This window comes from Corylus avellana, chromosome 5 (assembly GCF_965113065.1).
Source record: "Corylus avellana chromosome 5, dhCorAvel1.hap1.2, whole genome shotgun sequence".
Lineage (NCBI taxonomy): Eukaryota > Viridiplantae > Streptophyta > Magnoliopsida > Fagales > Betulaceae > Corylus > Corylus avellana.
This window is the reverse complement of record NC_142494.1, coordinates 16467435-16488545: the sequence shown is the minus strand read 5'-3', so window position 1 is coordinate 16488545 and position 21111 is coordinate 16467435. Positions and strand designations below refer to the sequence as shown.

At 42.4% G+C, this 21111-nt stretch overlaps 1 protein-coding gene and 1 long non-coding RNA gene across 2 annotated transcripts in view; one reads left to right on the top strand and one right to left on the bottom strand.

Annotated features, from left to right (window-relative positions):
- The window catches only part of LOC132182601 (anaphase-promoting complex subunit), a 38542-nt gene extending 25446 nt beyond the window's left edge, over positions 1–13096 (top strand). The window contains exons 17-20 of the mRNA XM_059595891.2: positions 699–797; positions 7519–7783; positions 11850–11917; positions 12605–13096. Coding sequence (XP_059451874.2) covers positions 699–797; positions 7519–7783; positions 11850–11917; positions 12605–12766 — 594 coding nt within the window. The 3' untranslated portion in view covers positions 12767–13096. The remainder of the gene's footprint in view (positions 1–698; positions 798–7518; positions 7784–11849; positions 11918–12604) is intronic.
- On the bottom strand, positions 2–20724 carry LOC132182602 (uncharacterized). The gene is made up of 3 exons (XR_009440316.2): positions 20301–20724; positions 19859–19913; positions 2–137 (listed from the first exon to the last, which is right to left on the bottom strand). It is a non-coding gene; the product is annotated as an uncharacterized LOC132182602 (long non-coding RNA).
- Positions 20725–21111: the final 387 nt, after the last annotated feature.

The following is a 21111-nucleotide window of genomic DNA, read 5'->3' as shown; positions in this document are numbered from 1 at the left end:
ATTTCAATATACCTCACTTATTTGCTTAAGCTAGTTTGCTCCATATGCCAATTGTGTAGGTGAGCTTCTGTATATCTTGCAATCTGTAATAATTTTTGCTGTAGCTTGTGTTATAGATGAGGAATGAATGTCCGTACCTGCACAGATTCTAAACATCAATCCAGTAGATGTTATATATATTGTAAAATAAAAATTAGTAATATCCTTGGCATATGTACTAAGTAGTAGAATGCAAGTATTTCTATGTATGATAGTTTGTGGTACGTATTAAAAATAATATTAAAACATATGGAGATACTGGTGGGAGTTTATGGGTATTAGTCAATTAAGTTGTCAAGAGGTTTTAAATCCTCTTGGGTGCAAATAATTTCTTGAGGTCAGCCCCCTGGCGAAACCGGAGTATTACCCGATCTGTGTGCAAGGAGTGCTTTATACGGGTTTAAGGATTCCTAATAGAGTGGGTACACGAAGTGGCCCTGCTTTGAAGGAATTCCTCGTTATAAAAGAAAAGTTGTCAAGAGGAGCCGAGACAAGCTATTGTTTTGGCAAATTAGTGCTTGGTTTGATGATTGCATAGACCGGCATCAAGATGAATAATCATGAAATTGAATGTAGTTATTTGATAGAGGCATGGGGTTTAATTACTTGTTTGTGTTTCCTAAGTTTGCTTATCTGTTTTAATACAATATTATTTGCAGGCAGCAGCGGTAGCACACTCCCTCTTTTGCATGTGTTACCAATTTAATCTGCAGGTTGAGAATGCCACAGTTCTTCTTTTGCTTGCTGAAATCCACAAGGTATAGCACATTTGACCATATGATCGGTCATTAAGATGTATTAAAAGTAATGTCTTTTTTTTTTTTTTTTTTTTTGGTTTCAAGGTGTTCTCACTTTCACACGTGCAAAAGAATAAAAGCACAACCAATTACTTCACTGTATTGTAGACCTAACCCCTAAAATAAAATGTAGATTCTATTATAATAAATTTTTTTTGATAAGTAATAATGCATTAAAAGAGCGCAAAGGGGCGCAACCCAAGTACACAGGAAGTATACAAGAGAGCGACTAAGTAGGGGAGAAAGAAGAAGAGAACATAAGGAGAAAATCAGAAAAGTTGATCACTGAAGGAGCAAGCCAGCCTGAAGTCCAAGTGAATAAGGTGTACAAAAAGAAAAGAATAAGGTCCTCTAGATTCCTCGACGCATCTTCGAAGCATCTCGCATTCCTTTCCTTCTAGAGGCACCAAAGGAGACAAAGGGGAGCCATCTTCCAAACCACCGCACTACTCGTTCTCCCACCCGCCCACCAACTAGCGAACATCTCTTTTACACTTCTAGGCATAACCCAACACATGCTAAAGCGAGAAAAGATAACATCCCACAACTTCCGTGCGACTACACAATGAAGAAAGAGATGATCCACGGACTCCCCATCCGCCTCACACATACAACATCGATTAATCACAACGATGCCTCTCTTCCGAACATTGTCCAACGTGAGAGGTTTCCCAAGGGCAGCGGCCCATGCAAAAAACGCTACTCTCAAAGGAGCCTTGGTACGCCAAATGCTTTTCCACGGAAAGTGATTAGGAACCTTAATGGCAAGCATCCTATAGAAAGAGCGAACCTCAAACTTCCCTTTACTTGAGTGAATCCACCACATCCGGTCCTCCCCTTCCCCCCTAATCAAAGACGAGTACAAGAGCGAGAAGAAAGAGGCTAAGGCCATCTCCTCCCAATCATGAATACTGCGGATGAAAGTAACATTCCAGTGAACCATCCCGTTTACACACTCTCGGATATCCGCAATGGAGGCGTCCTTATTGCAGGCAATATTAAAAAAGACCCGGGAAGGCATCCTTGAGAGACGTCTCACCACACCACCAATCCTCCCAAAATTTGACCTTCCCTCCCACACCAGGATCTAATCTGAAGTGACCCCGAAACAACCTCCAAACTCCACAAATGTGTTTCCATAACCCCATCCCATGCGTTCCACGAGGAACTTTAGTGCGCCAACCCCCCCAAACCACCCCATACTTAGCCACCAAAATACTTCTCCACCAAGCTTCTTCCTCATTTGCAAATCTCCATAACCATTTCCCCAAGAGAGCTTGATTGAAAAGATGCAAACTCCGAATCCCTAGCCCTCCCTCAGCAATTGGAGAACACACCTCATGCCAGCTTACCAAATGGAACTTAGTCTCATCCTTGAACCCCCCCCATAAAAAATCCCGTTGAATCTTCTCAATCCGATTCGCCACGGAAATAGGAATGGGAAAAAGAGACAAAAGATAGGTGGGGAGATTGGATAGAGTGCTCTTGATGAGAGTGAGCCTTGCCCCCTTGGACAAATAAGAACGCTTCCAAGGGGCCAACCTTCGAGCAATTTTCTCCAACATGTCATCCCAAATAGCCAACTGCTTGAAGGACGCCCCTAGCGGAAGACCCAGGTACTTCAAGGGCAAAGAACTAGTACCACAACCCAAAACACCAGCCAACTCAACCGTCTCCACCGAATCTCCGATTGGAACCAAAACAGACTTGGCCCGATTAACTTTTAACCCCGAGATCGCCTCGAAACCAATAATGATAGCTTTAATAAATCTGACATTTTCAGGTGATGCCCCACAAAACACCAACGTATCATCAGCAAAGAGAAGATGGGAGACAGAAACCCGCCCATGCTCCCCGGCACCCACATTGAAACCATTGATGAAACCCCTACTGATAGAGACATTAATCATCCTACTGAAAGCCTCCATGGCCATGATGAACAAGAAAGGCGAAAGAGGGTCGCCTTGTCTAACCCCACGCGAACTCCCAAAGAAACCGGAAGGTGAACCATTGATCAACACCGAGAACCTCACCGACGAGATACAATGTTCAATCCAAGAGCACCATTTCTCACCAAAACCGCACCTTTTTAAAAGGTAGAGAAGAAACTTCCAATTCAAGTGATCGTAAGCCTTCTCCATATCCAACTTACACAAGAGGCCGGGGTCCCCAGATCTAAGCCGGCTGTCCAGGCATTCATTGGCAATAAGCACCGAATCCAAAATCTGTCTTCCTTTGACGAACGCATTTTGCGGATTGGAGATGACCCGGTTTATGACTCCCTTCATTCTATTGGCTAACACCTTCGCAATAATCTTATAAATCCCCCCCACAAGGCTAATAGGACGGAAGTCCTTCAAATCGGATGCCCCATGCGATTTCGGAATAAGAGCAATGAATGTAGCATTGAGACTTTTTTCGAACTTGCCTCGATCATAGAACTCCACAAAAACAGCCATGATGTCCTTTTTGATCACCTCCCAGCAGTCCTGAAAGAAAGCCATAGAAAAACCATCCGGGCCTGGAGCCTTATCCCTATCCATCTTTTTGACCACCTCCCATACCTCCCTTTCCTCAAAAGGAACTTCCAGACTAGAAGACTCTTCCCCTTCCAACATATCGAGATGAAGATTATCCAATCTCGGTCTCCAACTAAGAGTCTCTGTGAAGAGCGTCTTATAAAATCGAGTAATGTGACTACTAATAGCCTCTTGATCAGCGATAGCAGTGCCATGAATGATCAGAGACTCAATATAGTTCTGTCTTCTATTGGCATTAGCAATCCGATGGAAGAATTTGGTACACTTGTCACCCTCTTTCAACCAACGGATTCTAGATTTTTGCCTCCAGCTGATTTCTTCTTGAAGGAGGGAAGCTTCTAACTCCCTAGCAAGCACCCTTCTCTTCTCGATCTCCTCCGTGGATAAACCTCTCTCTTCCTCCATCCTATCCAAAGCTTTGATATCTTCCATACGAGCCTTAATACTAGCCCCCACATTGCCGAACTCTTGAGCATTCCATCTCCTAATGTCCCCCTTTAGTGCTTGCAACTTCTTGGAAATAATGAAGCTCGGAGTGCCCTGGAAATGATACGAATCCCACCAACTGCGCACTTTGTCCACAAAACCCTCCTCTTTGAGCCACATGTTCTCGAATTTGAAAGGCCTTTTACCTCCCGCATGAGAATTACAGTCCAATATAATAGGGGCATGATCGGAGCAGGCCCGTAGCAACTTCTTCTGACGCAAATCCGGATGGCGGGCTTCCCACTCCGGGGAGACAAGAAAGCGGTCAATCCTAGACCAAGAGTTGTTATTAGACCAAGTAGAAATTCCCCCCACTAAGGGGAGATCCATGAGACCCTGATCCGATAAGAAATCACCAAAATCCCTCATTGCCGACCGCGAATGAACACCCCTCGACCTTTCACTAGGATGAAGGGTGACATTGAAATCCCCGCCGATACACCACGGCACGTCCCAACAGCTCATGATCCCTGCCAACTCCTCCCATAGAAAGCGCCTAGCAATGACTCTGTTGGGTCCATACACCCCCGCAAAAGCCCACACAAAGCCATCCTCAACATTCTTGAAGGAACAAGCCGCCACATAACCACCCAACGCTACGTCTATCATCTCAACAGCCCTCTTATCCCACATGAGAAGAATGCCCCCCGACGCCCCACTGGAAGGAACGGAGCACCAATCCACGTACGGACATCCCCATAAATTCCTCACTAAGCTATACGAAATAAATTCCATCTTCGTCTCTTGGAAACAAACAACATCTGCCTTCCAACTTCTAAGTAAATTCCTAACCCTCAACCTCTTTTCCCTCTCATTCAATCCTCTTACATTCCATGACAGAATTTTAAGCTTCATGATTTCACACGACTGACCCTCCCCTTATTCCTGTCCCGTGACGAAGACTCCAAGAAATTAACAGAGGACTGCAAGTTAATGAGCTCCCTCTTACCTTTTTTGATTACAGGAGTGCACACTCCCCTCTCCATTTCTTTGTCCTTGTTGTCAGCCATTAGAATCCCTATGGTCTCTTCAAGCTTACCTTCCTCTCCTTCACAAGATAGGCCAACTTCTTTGCATGCCTCAATGATAAAAGTCCTCTCCTGCACCTCCAACTGCTCCTCCTGAACAGATTCTGGCACAAAGGATTCCTGGGAAATTAAATCCTCCACTGCTTTAGAAATTCCCTCCAAATTATCCTGCTGTGTTATGCAAAGCCCCGGCTCCTTACCCAGAATGCCCAGCACAGAAGCATCCCTAGGCTGTTCACCAGGGTAGCTCCCCAAAAAACTTCCCCTCCCGGCCTCCTCACTGTCTCCAGCAGTAGACCCAGAAAATTCCAGATGTACCCCCTTACGAGGCCGCTTGCCCAGAATTCCTGGACCAGATATGCTCGAATCTCCCTTCAGAACTCCTTGGTCAGCAATTCTGGGTTGAGAACTCTGCGGCTTACCTGGGGAATCCTTCGTCGCCGTAGCCTTGTTCAAAGAACCCATCATCGAATCAGCTCCCAAAGCGCCATCCCTTGCCAGAATTTTCCTCACCGCCCCCTCACTGGGCAAAACTCCCCTTTCCGCCACCTCTGCCGGAGATGAGAAGGCTAACTGCAGGACAGAATCAACATGGGCCTCCCTATCGTAAGACAACAGTCGACCATCGGGACAACCAGGGTTACCGGTGACACCCGCCGGAGCATAAGGACCTCCCATCGAGCAGTCCGACACACCAACCAGGGAGCCCGGAGCTTGAACACTTAAGTCCAAAATCGCCGTAGCCTTAACCATGGAACCCACCATCAAATCATCTCCCGGAACGCCATCCCCTGCCGGATTGTTCCTCGCCGCCCCCTCGCTGGACGTGACAACCTCTGTCGGCGCCTCTGCCGGAGCCGTAGAAGTGATCTGCAGAACAGGACTGACGTGGGCCTCCCTGTCGCAGTGCATCGACCTACCATCGGGGCTTGCGGGATTGCCGGCGATGCCCACCGGAGCGATTGGGTCTCCCGGCGAACTGACCGGCACACCAGTCGTCTTCGTTCCACTGACCGAAGCCTCCTCTTTCCCCACGGGCCGAGCTCCCTTCTTCCTGAAGTACATCTTAATCGGCTGAACACCCCTTCCATGCTTGGGCCTTCCCCTAACAGCCTTCTTGGGCTGGGCCATTCCTTTCTTGTGTTTGTCCCCTCCAGCTAGCCCATGATGACAATACCCACCAGGCCTGGAGAAAGCGCTCAAGCCCTCCACTTCCCTGATCGCACGTTCTATTCTGTCAAGACCCACGTCCAACTCGCCTCTCAATCTACTCAACGAATCCTTAGCATTTATTAGATCCTCTTTTACACGAAACCATGTCTGCACGTCGTGGCTACCTACTCCCTCCCATCCCTTCACGTGATCAGCACCACAAATCGAAGTTGTCAGCCGCGTCGTGGAAATCGACCTGCTTGCCGGAGACGGAAACTTGCTCGCCGGAGCTCCGCTGTGAACACCCGATGGTTCCCCTACCTTTGGGTTACACGTTCCCTCCCCCCCAAGAGACTGGTTCTTTACCGGACCCTCCCTACCGTCATTGACTGACCTCGCCGGAATTGAGGGCTTGTGCACGCCCTCCAGAATAGTTGAGAGCTGAACTTGCTTATCCTTTTCGGTGGAAACCTCCTTCAACCACCTTGGCACCCTGGCTATTGGCTCAACGAAGTCATTGAAACATTCCTCTGTCGGCTGCAACGAAGACCCCAAAACTTCCACATAGCTCCTTCTTCTTCCACCATTGACAAAATTCTTATTAACTTCCCTGACTTCCTTAGACCCACACAGGGAAGACTTAGCCATCCGTATCTCCGAGATGAGACGTGTCCAACCTTGGCCATAACGCCCTTCTGGTACAATGATCGAGCTCCTCCTATGCCTACCATCATATTCTTCTACTGTCAAGAACCTCCCATGTCTGTTGGCACATTTCTGTGCGATTATCCGTGGATACCCTGCTCTGGATTGGTCCCAAAAAACCTCAGAAGAATCCACTGCCACTAGGTCCTCTATAATGCGTGCCATCCATAGCACCTCATCCTTCTGCAGAAAGATGGATTTTTGTTTCCTGTTGCTTCTTTCAAACAACCTCACCCCTGAAGCCCCACTCTTAATTAGTAACTCAAAAGTTTTGGACTCCACAATCCACTTTCTCGACGTAGCCATAACGCTAGCCAAACCAACTAACAATCTAGACCCCCAAACAGTGAACACGCGCCACCCACGCGCCTGTACTCAGGCGAGAGTGGAAGATATAACAGGAAAAAGAAAACCTGCACCAAGAGGAGGCCACTTAATGTTTGTCAATGAGACCCTCCTACCAACATAATTTCTGTGGAAGTATAACCTTATCATAAATAAGATCCACAGGTGCTTTTTTCCATATTGGTTAAAATCCTTATGTTCATGACTATTGGTGTCGTGGTCCACTGTTTCTATTTTATTGAATAAAATTTATATTGCGATAACAGATTTTAACTAAATTGATTAATCACCATCTTTACTTCTCTCCTCTAAGCCATGTGGCTTTGGAGTTATTTGTCAACCTTATATTTTTCTTTGCGTTTTCTCTTCTAATTCTATATATATTCAAGTGCTTTAAGGCTAAAACTTCATTTTGTTTTTTTTCAGCGATCAGGAAATGCTGTTTTAGGTCTACCGTATGCATTAGCAAGCCTCTCGTTTTGCCAGTCATTTAATTTAGATCTTCTCAAAGCATCAGCCACTCTTACATTGGCTGAGTTGTGGCTTTCACTTGGATCAAACCATGCAAAAAGAGCTCTAAGCCTTGTACACGGGGCTTTTCCTATGATTCTTGGTCATGGAGGTTTGGAGCTTCGTGCTCGAGCTTATATTGCAGAAGCAAAATGCTACCTGTCTGATCCAAGCTTTTCAGGTATTTTAGGTCTTTATGTTTTCATTTAAAATATCCAAAGTATCAGCACTTTTCCCCTTTTTCATGAATTATGGTAAACTGTTAACGTTTTTTTTTTCTTGAGCAAGTTAATCATAACATTAAAAGAAAATAAAACTATAATTGGAGGGGGTGGGGGACTCCAACGAACACCCCAAAGCAGTTGTTATAGTGCAAGAAATTAAAACTAAAATAAAAATGGGAAATAGATCCAAACATGTCTGATCTCATAATTCCTTGACCAAAAAGCCGAGGAGACGGCCGTGTTGATGGCAGTATGTGATGCACTTTGATGGAAAGACCGTTGAAAATAAGGGTGCATTGACGATGACTGTGTTAAGGCTGTCCAGACTCCGAGAGGAAGGGTGGAGGGAGTATCGTGAGATTTGAAGTTGTTGATAATCTATGTGAAGGCCTTAGTTGATAGCAATATATTTTAGAAAATAGAAACAAATGGACATGAATAAGGCTGAATGGATACTAGTTTAAATTGTCAACATGTTGTCTGTAAAGTTACAATGTTGATTAATTTAGTTAGATATAGGATGTTTAGTTCAGTTACCAAAATGATATTTCCTACATAACATATATTAAGATTTACATAATAAGTTTGGTGTTAGTATATACTATACTGTAGTTTAATATATTTTCAAAATACCAGTGATGATGGTGTTTGCTATCCAAATGTATATGTAAGGGCAAGTTGCTAAGGCCACCACCTCTTTTCATAGAGAAGGGTTTCTGAAATATATTTCAGGATTTGTTTAGGGTTGAGGTGGCTCAACGATGAGCCAACGATGAGCCCAAGATCCACTTGATGGAAGGACCGTTTCTGGAATATATTTCAGGTGGCTCAACGATGAGCCCAAGATCCACTTGGCCAGCTGGAACGAGGTGTGTAGTCCGATTTCGGAGGGCGGTTTAGGGATCCGGAGTTTGCGGTTTTTTAATCAAGCTCTTTTGGGAAAATGGTTGTGGAGATTTGCTAACGAGGAAGAGGCTTGGTGGAGAAGGATTTTAGTGGCTAAGTATGGGGTGTTTCGGGGTGGTTGGCGCTCTAAAGTTCCTCGTGGTTCGCACGGGGTGGGGCTATGGAAACACATTTGCAGGGGTTGGAGATTGTTTCAATGTCACTTTAGATTGGATCTTGGCTTGGGGCTGAAAGTCAATTTTTGGTAGGATCTTTGGTGCGGTGAAATGCCCCTCAAGGAAGCTTTTCCTGGCTTGTTCAATATAGCTAGCAACAAGGCTGCCTCCATTGCGGACATCAAGGAGAGTATAAATGGTATGGTTCATTGGAATGTTACTTTTATTCGAAGAATTCATGATTGGGAGGAGACGGCTTTAGCCTCCCTTCTCTCGCTCTTGTATTTGCTCTCGTTGCGGGGGGAAGGGGAGGATCGGATGTGGTGGATCCCCTCTAGAAAAGGGAAGTTTGAGGTTCGCTCCTTTTATAGGAAGCTTGTCCTTAAAGAGCCCATCCATTTCCCCTGGAAAAGTATTTGGCGCACTAAGGTTCCTTTGAGAGTGGTTTTTTTTGCTTGGTCGACCGCCCTTGGGAAGTCCCTTACCTTGGATAATGTTAGGAAGAGGGGCATCGTTGTGATTAATCGATGTTGTATGTGTGAATCGGATGGGGAGTCTGTGGATCATCTCTTTCTTCATTGTGGGATTGCGCGCTTTTTGTGGGATGTTATCTTCTCGCGTTTCAACATGTGTTGGGTTATGCCTAGAAGCGTCAAGGAGATGTTAGCTAGTTGGTGGTCGGGTGGTAAATCCCAAAGCGCAGTGGTGTGGAAGATGGCTCCCCTGTGTCTTATGGTGCTTATGGAAGGAAAGGAATGCTAGATGCTTTGAGGATTTGTCGAGAAATCTTGAGGACATTGCTCATTTCTTTTTGTATATGCTCTTTATGTGGACTGCAGGATGGCTTGCTCCCCTAGAGATCAATTTCCCTGATTTTCTTTTTATGTTCTCTTCTTCTTTCTCTTCTACTTAGTCGCTCTCTTGTATACTTGATGTGTATTTGGGTTGCGCCCCTCTGCGCTCTTTAATGCATTATTACTTATCAAAAATATTTCAGGATTTGTTCAGTAAAAATGTGGCATATTCCATTGTGGATAGAGGGCTTTGTTCAGGCTTTTCGGTAGGATCCAGGAATAACAATGTGCTTCTTTGTCTCATCTCTTATTCGCGGATGACACGCTGATTTTTTGTGAGTCTAATATTGATCTAATTTGCAGTGTCGAGTTTTGAAGCTGTATTGGGGTTGAAAATTAATCTGGCTAAATATGAGATTGTCCCTATTGGCGACGTAGAAGATGGTTGATGCTTGGTCAGTATTCTTGGTTGTAGGGTGCTCTCGTTGCCTAATAGAAAATTTAGCAATTTTGTTTTTTTTTTTTTTTTTTTGGGGGGGGGGGGGGGGGGGGGGGGGGGGGGGTGTTCCTCTAGATTTAAGGTAAAAGATGGGTATAGAATTCGGTTTTGGCATGATGTGGAAATAAGACCTTGAAGGAAGCTTTCCCAATATTGTTTAGTATTGCCTGTTTCAATGCGTTGGTAGCAAACCACTTCTTGTTTTTGAATGACACTAGCCAGTGGAATTTTACTTTCATAAGATTTGTGATGATTGGGAGATGGAGGTGATCACCTGTTTCTTCAATCTCTTGGACTCTATCATGTTGAATCAAGGTGGCGGGGATAGGAGATGTTTGCTCCCGTCTAAAAGGTGGACATTCAAGGTCAAATCTTTTTATCATGCACTTAGCCCCTGCTAGCCTTGCTTTCCCTTGGAAGAGCATTTGGAGAAATAAGGCGCCTACGAGAGTGGCTTTTCTTGTTTGGACAGCAGCGCCTATGAGATTTGTCTTTTTGGGATAGAGTAGGTAATGCTTTTTCGGGTGGTGGAGTTATTGGCTACTTGGAGAGGCCAGTTTTGTAGTCACGGTAAGTTAGAAGTGGTGGAGGATAGCTCCCTATTGTGTGAGGTTGTATTCCGGGGAGAATGCAATTCCATTAACTTAAAAGATTGTGAGAGAATGGTGGTAGAGTTAAAAGATATAATGTTCAAAACGCTTTATGGGTGGATGACTACTATCAACTATGCTTGCTTTTCTAACTTACTAGAATTTCTGGATGTGTTCTTCTCCATAGGTGGGTGTTTGTATTGAATACTCCGTGTATTTGGGTTGAACTCCTTTGTGGTTTTAATCAGATTGATTCACTTATTAAACAAGGAAAAAAGAAAAGAAAAGAATGTGCATACCACGTTCTGGTTAGGTCAATGGTGAATCTGTTCTATCTGGTACTAGACTCTTGCTGTTGAAATCTTGACTTATTGAAATTTATGGGACCAGAATATAGTGAATGCTTTTTTTTTTCCTCACCTCGCCCAACCAAATTGACATGTTAGGTTAACTTGCTGACAACATCTCTGGTTCAGGTTTTCTGGGCTGTGGAAGTACCAAAGAATCTTGGTTTGACGAACATTATATATGCACATGAAATATTTGTTGCCTGTTTATGTTCTGGGGCTTCTCAAAATAATATTTTGTGGATTGTTACTCTGCTATCTGGTTTTGTCTGCACTTATCTTTTTGTATTTGCTAATAAACTTTTTAACTATTGCGGATGGTGACAGCTGAAACATATTCCAAGATACATGTCTGTTGATGATTTCTCCAACTTATAGTGCTGAATGAATTTGTGTGGGATCTTCAGTTTAATAGTCTACAATGTTAGTTATACAGCTAAAGCATGCTAAGGGACAATACTAGCAATTTCTGCCAAGGCTCTATTTTGGCATTGCAAAGAAAATTATTTATAATTTGGTGATGAGGATGCTATTTTTGTTTCCGACCCATATGAATGTGTACACAACATAATGCCTATTTTGAGTGGATACTGTTAGTGTGGTGTCATTTTGAGTTCATTATGGATGCCTATTTTATGTTTTCCCTTATTTTGTTTTTTATTTTTTTAGTCAAGTAAACTATATTTGTAAGTATTATTAGCACCTTACAATTCTGTTCGATTTTCTCACCAGTTGCTGAGAATTCTGAGGTGGTGCTAGATCCTTTGAGACAAGCTTCTGTTGAGCTTCAAGTATTGGAGGTAATGTCTAATCTTATGAGTGAGAATGTGAGCTATCTCTGCATTTGCGAGCCAAATTTATGTGTTGTATTTTATCTTCAAATTCTGTAAGACAGCATGGTATTGAAGTCTAAAACTAAGTCATGATCTCTTACCATGTAATTAGTGAAATCTTCAAGCATCATCTTCCTAAAATTCCATCCTATCTAGTGTTTATGAATTGAGTAATGCTTATACCACATTTTTATCTTACAACTATCCTCCAATGTTGACATGGTAGTCCCAATCAATCATTGGATAAATCCAATGCGACTCTTCTCAATTATGTATGTTACCCATAGGTATGAGTTGAGGTGAATTGTCGTTTTAACTTACAACCGGTTCAAATCCATGGATTTGGCTTAGGTGGTGAAAAAAAAAGATCCATGAGAAAGAGGAATTAAATTTGGACCGTTAAAAAAATACATCTCTTGTAGTTTCTTTTTTTTAACAGCACCTAAACCAAATCCGAAATCCACAAGTCCTCTAATCTCGGTGCATACTAGGATGTCAAATGTTGCCTAGTTAAATCGTCTACTAGCGCATCCAATGTCTGCTTTGTGTGTGCGCCAAAGTTTTATTTTGTATGGATTGGTGGGTTGTTTTTGTTCTCTTTTTATTGTCTACTGTATTCTCAAAGATGAGATGACAATGCTTTGTTGTCTACAGTATCACGAATTGGCGGCTGAGGCTTTCTATTTGATGTCCATCGTATATCACAAACTGGGGCAACTGGAGGAAAGGGAAGAAGCTGCAGCTTCATTCAAGAAACACATCATGGCTCTTGAGAATCCTCAAGGTGAGGAAGATCCTCTGTATAATATGTTATGAAGGAAACCGGACTTATTTATGCATCTTAAAAAGCCAAATTTCTAATACTTTGTAGTTCATAGATTTGTATAAAATTTAATTTAAAAATCCTGCCAATCTTTAAATAATTCTCTCTGAAATTTCTCTTCCATGGTATATGGAATCAACAGTTTTCTTGTATAATACTCATAAATTAAAAAAAGATCAAAAATTATCGAACCCTCATAAATATATAAGTTATCCTGTTAGAATTTTCTTGGCAAATACATGTGAAATTATATATATATTAGCATGCCTGTTGTGGGTTTGGGCATTACACAGTCCATTCCAACCATTATGATGTTGAGCAGAACTAGGATTATTTTGACATCGTGTGAATAATCAAATACTAAAGATTGAAGGTGAAAGATAATTCAGAAAGAAAAAAAAAAAAAAAGAAAAGAAAAAAAAAAAGAATACTATTTCACATCTTTAGAAGGAAACACTTAAATACAAGTTTTCGCTCTTAAATTAACTGCTTCAAACTTAATTGACAAGAAGTGCAAAATCCAGTAAACTTTATAATGCTTCACTCCAGATTGAGTTTGTTTGGCATGCAATTTCCATAGTTTTTTTTTTTTTTTTTTGAGAAAATAACACTTCATTTCATCAGAGAACAATAACATCTAGAGCTATACAACACTCTAAATAGAAAGAGTTGAAAGCTCTACATCAACAATTGCAGAAATACAATTTGGAACTTCATCTAACCAAACCCTGTCCACTTGATTTCTAACTGCATATTTGGCAAGTCCATGTGCCGCTTGGTTCGCATCTCGTTTAACATGCCCAATCATCCAACTTCTACGCGATTGAAGGACCATCCTAACGTCAGCAATTATCTGTCCATGAGCACTCCAATCAGCAGCTGGATTTGGAATACTCTGAACCACAATCAATGAATCGCCTTCCATAACAACATCTTGGAAACCCAAGTTTCGACATAACTCCACAGCCCGTAATGCCCCCATAGCTTTTGCCATCACTGGAGGGTGAGAACAAAAATAAGTCTTGCTCTGTGCTGCATGTGGTAGACCTTTGAAATCCCTTACAATAATACCAACCCCCAAGAGTTTATTTTTATCATCAAGAGCCACATCCCAATTTACTTTATAGTACCCAAAAGAAGGTGGTTTCCAGCTAAGAGGTTCCTCAACTCCATGCAGATTCCTTCCCTGGAGACAAGGTTCACCAGAAAATAAAACTAACATAGCTTCTGCCTCTTGTACCAGTTTATTCGGATGACAAAAATTCCCCTCCATGCACAACTACATTCCGCCTCATCCATATTTTCTTGGCCAAAACAGCAACAAGCCGAACATCCTCACTGCAGCAACGTGTAACAATTTTTCCAAATAGGTCCATAAAAGACCCACCATGCATATTAGATTTTTGCAGTGATCTTCTGCAAGAAGCTCCCCAGACATCCCTTGCTGATGGGCAATCCCAAAGGATATGCCCAACAGTTTCAGAAGATTGAAAACAGAAAATACAAGTAGCCTCCTTAATAATACTCTTCCGAACTAAATTGTCTTTAGTTGGAAGAATATTGTGAAAAGCCCGCCATAAAAAAACCTTAGTCGAGTTTGGCACTTTCAAACTCCACAATACTTTCCATAAACTGTGATCTTTGGTTTGCTGAGAAGCCTCCCCATATTGCAACAATTGCCTTTCTTTCTCTAAATGATAAGCACTGCGAACCGTAAAGGCCCCTGTTTTAGTAGCTCTCCAAACCAATTTATCTAGAAAATTGTATTTACTAAATGGCAAATTTCTAATTTCTTCCGCTTCCTCAGCCCAGAAAATTCGCCCAATGGTATCCCTATTCCACTCACCCGTGTATGGATCCGTAAGTTCACTTACAGTTGCATCCTCTGCCAACTCCCTACAAGGAGATTGTACCTTGAAGGAAGAAGGACATGGCAACCATTTATCCTCCCAAATACGAACAGTTTTACCATCTCCAATTCGCCAACATAACCCATCAAGAAAAAGTTCCCTGGCCTCCAAAAGACTTCTCCAGGCAAATGAAGGGCGACTACCCAGCTTGGCATTTTCCAGAGATCCCCTTGGGTAATATTTCGCTTTCAAAATTTGTCCCACCAAACTACCTGGTTCCTGCACCAACCGCCACCACTGTTTAGCCAATAATGCTTTATTGAAAGCCACAAGATCTCGAAAACCCATAACACCTTGGTCTTTTGAGAACCCCATTTTCACCCAACTCATCCAGTGAATCTTCTTATCATTTTCCTTGTGTCCCCACCAAAATTTTTGCATAATCGAATTTAACTCCCTACACAAAGTTGTCGGAAGCAAGAATATACTCATGCTATAAGTTGGAATGGCTTGCACCACAGCTTTAATCAAAATCTCCTTACTAGCCTGTGACAAAAATTCGACTTTCCAATCCGACACTCTCATCCGTACTCTATCAATAATATTTTGAAATTCTCGAATGCGAGACTTTCCTACAAGTGCTGGAAGCCCAAGGTATTTATCATACCTTTGAGTAGCCGGAATCCCTGATAAATGAAGAATACCCCTCCTAACTTCCTGGCTTGTATTTCGACTGAAAAAAATCGAGGTTTTCTCCCTATTCAGGCGCTGACCCGATCCCTTCTCATATTTTCCCAACAAGTCAGTCAAAATCCCCCAATCCTCCGGGCATGCTCTACAGAGCAGTAGACTATCATCTGCAAAAAACAAATGATTTATCTGAGGGCCCCCTCGAGACGTAGGTACTCCAGTTAAGACACTAGTAACTGACGCATGCTGAAGTTGAGAACTAAGGGCCTCTGCACAAAGGAGAAATAAGTAGGGGGAAAGAGGATCCCCCTGACGTATCCCTCGAGATGGATAAATGGCCCCCACCGGGTTCCCATTAACAATCACCGAATACTGAACCGTGGTTATGCATTTCATGATTAAATCAATCCACCGTCTTGCAAACCCCATTTTCTGCATTACTTGGTCTAAAAACCCCCACTCAACCCTATCATAAGCTTTACTCATGTCGAGTTTGTGAGCCATATAACCCACTTTCCCCCACATACGAGCATGCATAGTGTGTAAAGTCTCATAAGCAACAAGAATATTATCCGAAATCAAACGCCCCGGAATGAAAGCACTTTGATTTTTGGATATTATTCTAGTAAGAATAATTTTCAGCCTATTAGCCAAGACTTTAGCTAAAATCTTATGGAAAACATTGCATAGACTAATTGGGCGAAAATCGGAAACCTTGGTGGGGTTACTCCATTTAGAAATAAGAGCTATATGTGTGACATTCACATGTGCATCCAAAAAACCAGTATTAAAAAAATGTAGTGTGCTGCACATACCTCCTTTCCCACTCCATCCCAGTTATCTTGGAAAAAACACACAGGAAAACCATCCGGCCCTGGAGATTTAAGAGGAGCCATTTGATGAAGAGCCATAAGCACCTCCTTCGAAGTGAAGTCACCCAGTAGATACTCATTCATTTCAGATGAGACCCGCCTGGTCACATGTGCACAACTATCCTCCATACAAGTATACGTAGGTTCTGATGAAGTGAAAATATTTTGGAAATACCCAATGAATGCCTCCTCAATACTTGCTGGTGACGTGAAATTCCTTCCTTCCATATCCAAAACATTTGTTATTACATTTTTCCTCCTTCGTTGAGTAGCACTAGCATGATGAAATTTTGTGTTCTTATCCCCCATTTGCAACCAAAGCTCCTTAGACCTCTAGCGCCATTTTAAATCTTCCCCTTCCAAAATTTTGTCCACCTCATCTTGAAGTCCCCTTATAGAGTCCAAATCCAACACACCCTCCTGATCTTGCAAGACTTGGATTGCATTGGACTTTTGTTGCAAAGAATCTTCTATACCATTGGATTGCCTACGTGTCCATGTAAGTAGTGCTTTCTTGCTCATCTCTAATTTTTTCCGAACAGCACCCCAAACATCATTCTGTGCAACCTTAGCTCTCCAAACTTTGCAAATAACATCTCTCAACTGCCCATTTTTCTGCCAACCCGCCTCATAGAAAAACCGCCTCTGAGTGCCCCTACGTGCATGGTTTAAAGACTGCAACGAAAGAAGGAGAGGTGCATGGTCCGAACTTCGAGCAGCCAAAATTGTCACTGCTGTGCCGAGAATAAATCACACCATAATGTATTAGCCATAGCTCTGTCTAATCTCTCTTTTGTAAATTGGTTTCCATCTTGGCGATTACACCAAGTGAATTTTGGCCCAGAAAAACCCAGATCTAAGAGTTGATAGAAGTCCACCGTATCACGAAAAATTTTTATTTGCCATCGAGGTCGCACAGCTACACCAAACTTTTCAGAATCAACCAAAATCTCGTTAAAATCCCCCAGACAAAGCCAAGCTGTCGGTGTAATCGAGTTAAGATGGCGAAGAAGACTCCACCCCTCATGTCGCTTCCAGGCCTTAGGATTGCCATAAAAGCCGGTAAATTTCCATACTTGGCCATTTGACCCAGTATCAACAATAGCATTAATGTGACGGCGGCTAAAATTTTGTATTTCCACCGAGAGATAGTCATTCCATAACAATGCCAGTCCTCCACTACGTCCAACACAGTCCACCCCAAAAACATTTCCAAAACCTGTTTTAACACGAACCATTTCCAATCGCTTTGACAATAATTTAGTTTCCATTAAGAAATCCAAAAAGGGTTTCTTCTCCTTTACTATTCGGCAAAGGTCCCGAACTGTTCGGTGGTTCCCAAGCCCCCGGCAGTTCTAACTGAGGATACTCATCGAGATTGGCGGGGCTGGACGACAGCCTCCGCGACAGATTTCTCAATACTCGTAACACACTCAGCATTCAATCTTCCTTTCTTGCTACGCATAGGTATAACTTCTGATCTAACCAAATCCTCTGCTTTTCTTCGCCCAGTAACCTATGTAGAAAGACTCTGCACTAGGTTGTCTTGTGAAATTCCCCTTGCTTTTTTCTTCCATGTCCCATGTTTTGGCCGCAGAGGTGACGAGCACCCATCCTGAGAGGGTAAAGAATTAGCATTACCCGCTTCTACCATATGTCCCTCCGTTGCTGACTTGCCCATCATACTGCAATTATTCTTGACCCCACCTAAAAAATCAGCACCCTTGTTCAAAATAGGCCCCCTTATCAACCTTCTCCACTAAAGGTGGAGTCCTCTCAGTAGGAGTCTCCAAATGCAATTTAAACCCTTCCGATAATACAGGGGTAAGATAACATTCACAATCTCCTTCATGAAGCAACCTACACGAGACACATATACCCCCCACACCTTTATTATTTGCATTACAGCTGGAACCTCCTTGTATCTGCAGCGCACTAGCATAGCATGCACCAACTCCCCCATGCAAAATACCCCTTGAGCACGTAGCCACCTTATCTACATGACATGCCATGCCCTTTGTGACACCGAATAAATGGTTGGTTTGCAGTTCAGAATTCTCCTTTGACGTGTCCACAACTCCCGCGCCACTAGAAGAAGTTTGTGAGAACGGACAGGGCCCTTCTCTCCGACCTTCTCGCTCAACTGCTGCACTTTGAATCTCTCGGCTAACTACTACATTTCCCCCACCGGCACCAGCCTCCATCGTAGACGGCAAACCATTCTGCAGGCCCCCCGTCTGACTTGGACTACTAGCTCCCTCTGGTGATGATGGGGAAGTCCGGTGATCCCATGGACGCTTACCAAACCACTGCCGCCCCTTCTCCTTCCCCCAGACAGACGGCGAGACCCTTAGCCAAAGACCAAATTCAGGCTTCGCCTCCTTAATACCCCTGCACCCTACTTCTCCATGGCGAAACATTCCGCAGTGAAATCAAAAATGAGGAAGCCTTTCGTATTGAAAAGGAATCCAGACCGTGTTCCCTAACAGAGTGAGCCGCCGACCTCGAGATATAGGCTTAGATAGATCTATTTTCACTCTTACACGTAAATACTTTCCCTAGCCAATACCTTCGTCATCAGTTTCAACTTCTTCAACCGTCCCCATTGTAGAGCCAATTTGATAGCCCACCTCTTGACCCATACATCCTAGCGGAAGATTAAACATTCGTACTCAGAAAGCCGCCTTATCAAACGAGATCTCCAGAGGAGGTGTCAGTCCATCAAACTCTTCCAAGGAAAACAAACTACCCTCAAACACCCACGGACGGCCCTCCAACACCCGAATCTTGTCCCATGAATGCTCAAAATCAGCCAAAAAAAGATTCTCCCCTATCACCTTAAAAGATATCGACCCCGTAGGTCTCCATAGTTGCACTAGTTTAGATCTTACAGTGTCTTTACCAATGATCCTGTCAGAGATGAGTTTACCCACCAAGCAACAATTTCCTCTTGTTACAACCTCTGCAAAAGCTTGTGGTTGGACAAATACTTCTGCACTCTCACCCTCCGAAAGATTAAAATCTTGCCACTTATTGGTCAGATTGTCAGCCATCATACCCTCTTCCAATTCACCGCAAAGCAAAGAACCCAATCACTCCTCCAACGTCAACAAAGACTTGGAAAACTTTTCACTTCTCCCCTAGAAAACTAGAGAGAAAACTACTTAGCAATTGCAATTTCCATAGTTAAAAGTACATTTTAAAACAAAAACGTGAAAAGAATCATGTTTGGGAGTGTTTGAAAAAAATTGGTGATTTGAAAACATAGAAAAATATGTTTTCAAATTGTATGCGAAGCATAAACCTAATTTTAAAAACCGAACCACAATTTTATCAAATGCTAACTATATTTTTAAAAATCATGTTTTCATTAAAAATGTTTTAAATTGTTTTTTTTTAAAAAAAAAAAAAAAAAAACCACGCTTTTTTATTAAAAAAAAATAAAAAAATAAAAAGAGAGAGAGAGAGTGAGAGGAAAAAATAATAGTATAAGAAGCTAATTTAGTTAGTGGATTCATGCCTCAACCTGAGACTGTCAATTATTCGGTTAATTCTTTTTTGCATGTACAAATAAATAGAAGAAAATGAGATGGGACTTAAACTATACAAAACCATTTTCTTCGTACTTGGGTAACGAGAATAAAATTAAATTCCAGAAATAGCAACACCATACCTTGTTACAACTAGATAGAATTTTCATCCTCGCTTAAATTCTCTCTTCTAGTAGCCTGTCCACCAAATGACTCCAATCAGCAAAAATGGTTAAGTAGCTTTCATGCAAGTCCCTGTTATTTTATTTTCTTTTTTCTTTTTCTAGGTATTATATAGGGAAAGGGAAGGGGGAAAAACATCAAACTGAAATTCAAAAAAAAAAAAAAAAAATGCCTGAGCAACTCAACAATAAGCCCAAAACAACTAAATCAGTGCTATTACAGCTAAAAGGGGGAAAAGTGTGCCTGTTGAATGACAAGGCTGGGCAACTCAACAATAAGGCAATTTATGGCTCGGGAAATGGCATAAACCTCATAAGGTTCCTTAACTCTTTCCGTAACATAAACGACTAAGCCATGAGACAAGGAAATGGACTCGAACCTCTTAGGGTCCCTGAATCCTACCTAAACCTCCACGTAGAAAGTGTTGCTGCAGCACACAGGAAGGAGATCCACATAGCAAAGATGATACTGATTGAGGTTGGATAAGATCAATTCTCGGGAGTAACCAACCCACACATAGCAAAGATGATACTGATTGAGGTTGGATAAGATCAATTCTCGGGAGTAACCAACCCAGCGTTAGGAGGACACCTCAAAAAAGTCTACAAGAAGATCTGCAAAACTCCATAGCCCAAAAGTGTAAATTAATTTATGGAAAGCCATTGTATGAGCATCGAGGAAGGCGACAAGCAAGCGCTCAGCTCAAAACAAAGCAGAGATGGAAGCGGCATGTGTAACATGCGAATCAGGGTGGCACGTGGAGAGCACGCACAACAGTAAAAGATATTGGAAGGTGTAGAGGAGACCGGTGACAATCCATATAGAGTTGGCCATTATCTACTTTATTGTTTTGTTAGCATTTATATAGGCTTCTTCTTTTTTTTTTCTTTTTTTTTTTCAACCCTAGCTTTAGATAAGTCAATATTTGTAATGGATATTATAGGCTCATCTATAACTGCTTAGTTATTCATTCCAATTTGAATAAGAGCTTCATTATTGTCAGCGTTGTCGTGTCACTTCTTTAGTTAAATGAAGAGTTGAGAGCTTTAACATAATTAATGAAATGGATTGTGTTTGAATTGACTTATATAGTTGTATACCACGACTCAACATGACACAAACCCTACCCATGAACCCAAATCATCACCCATATCTATAACCTAAATTGCTACTTCTGGTTTTTATGTATGACTATAATTCTAGGGTGGAAAAT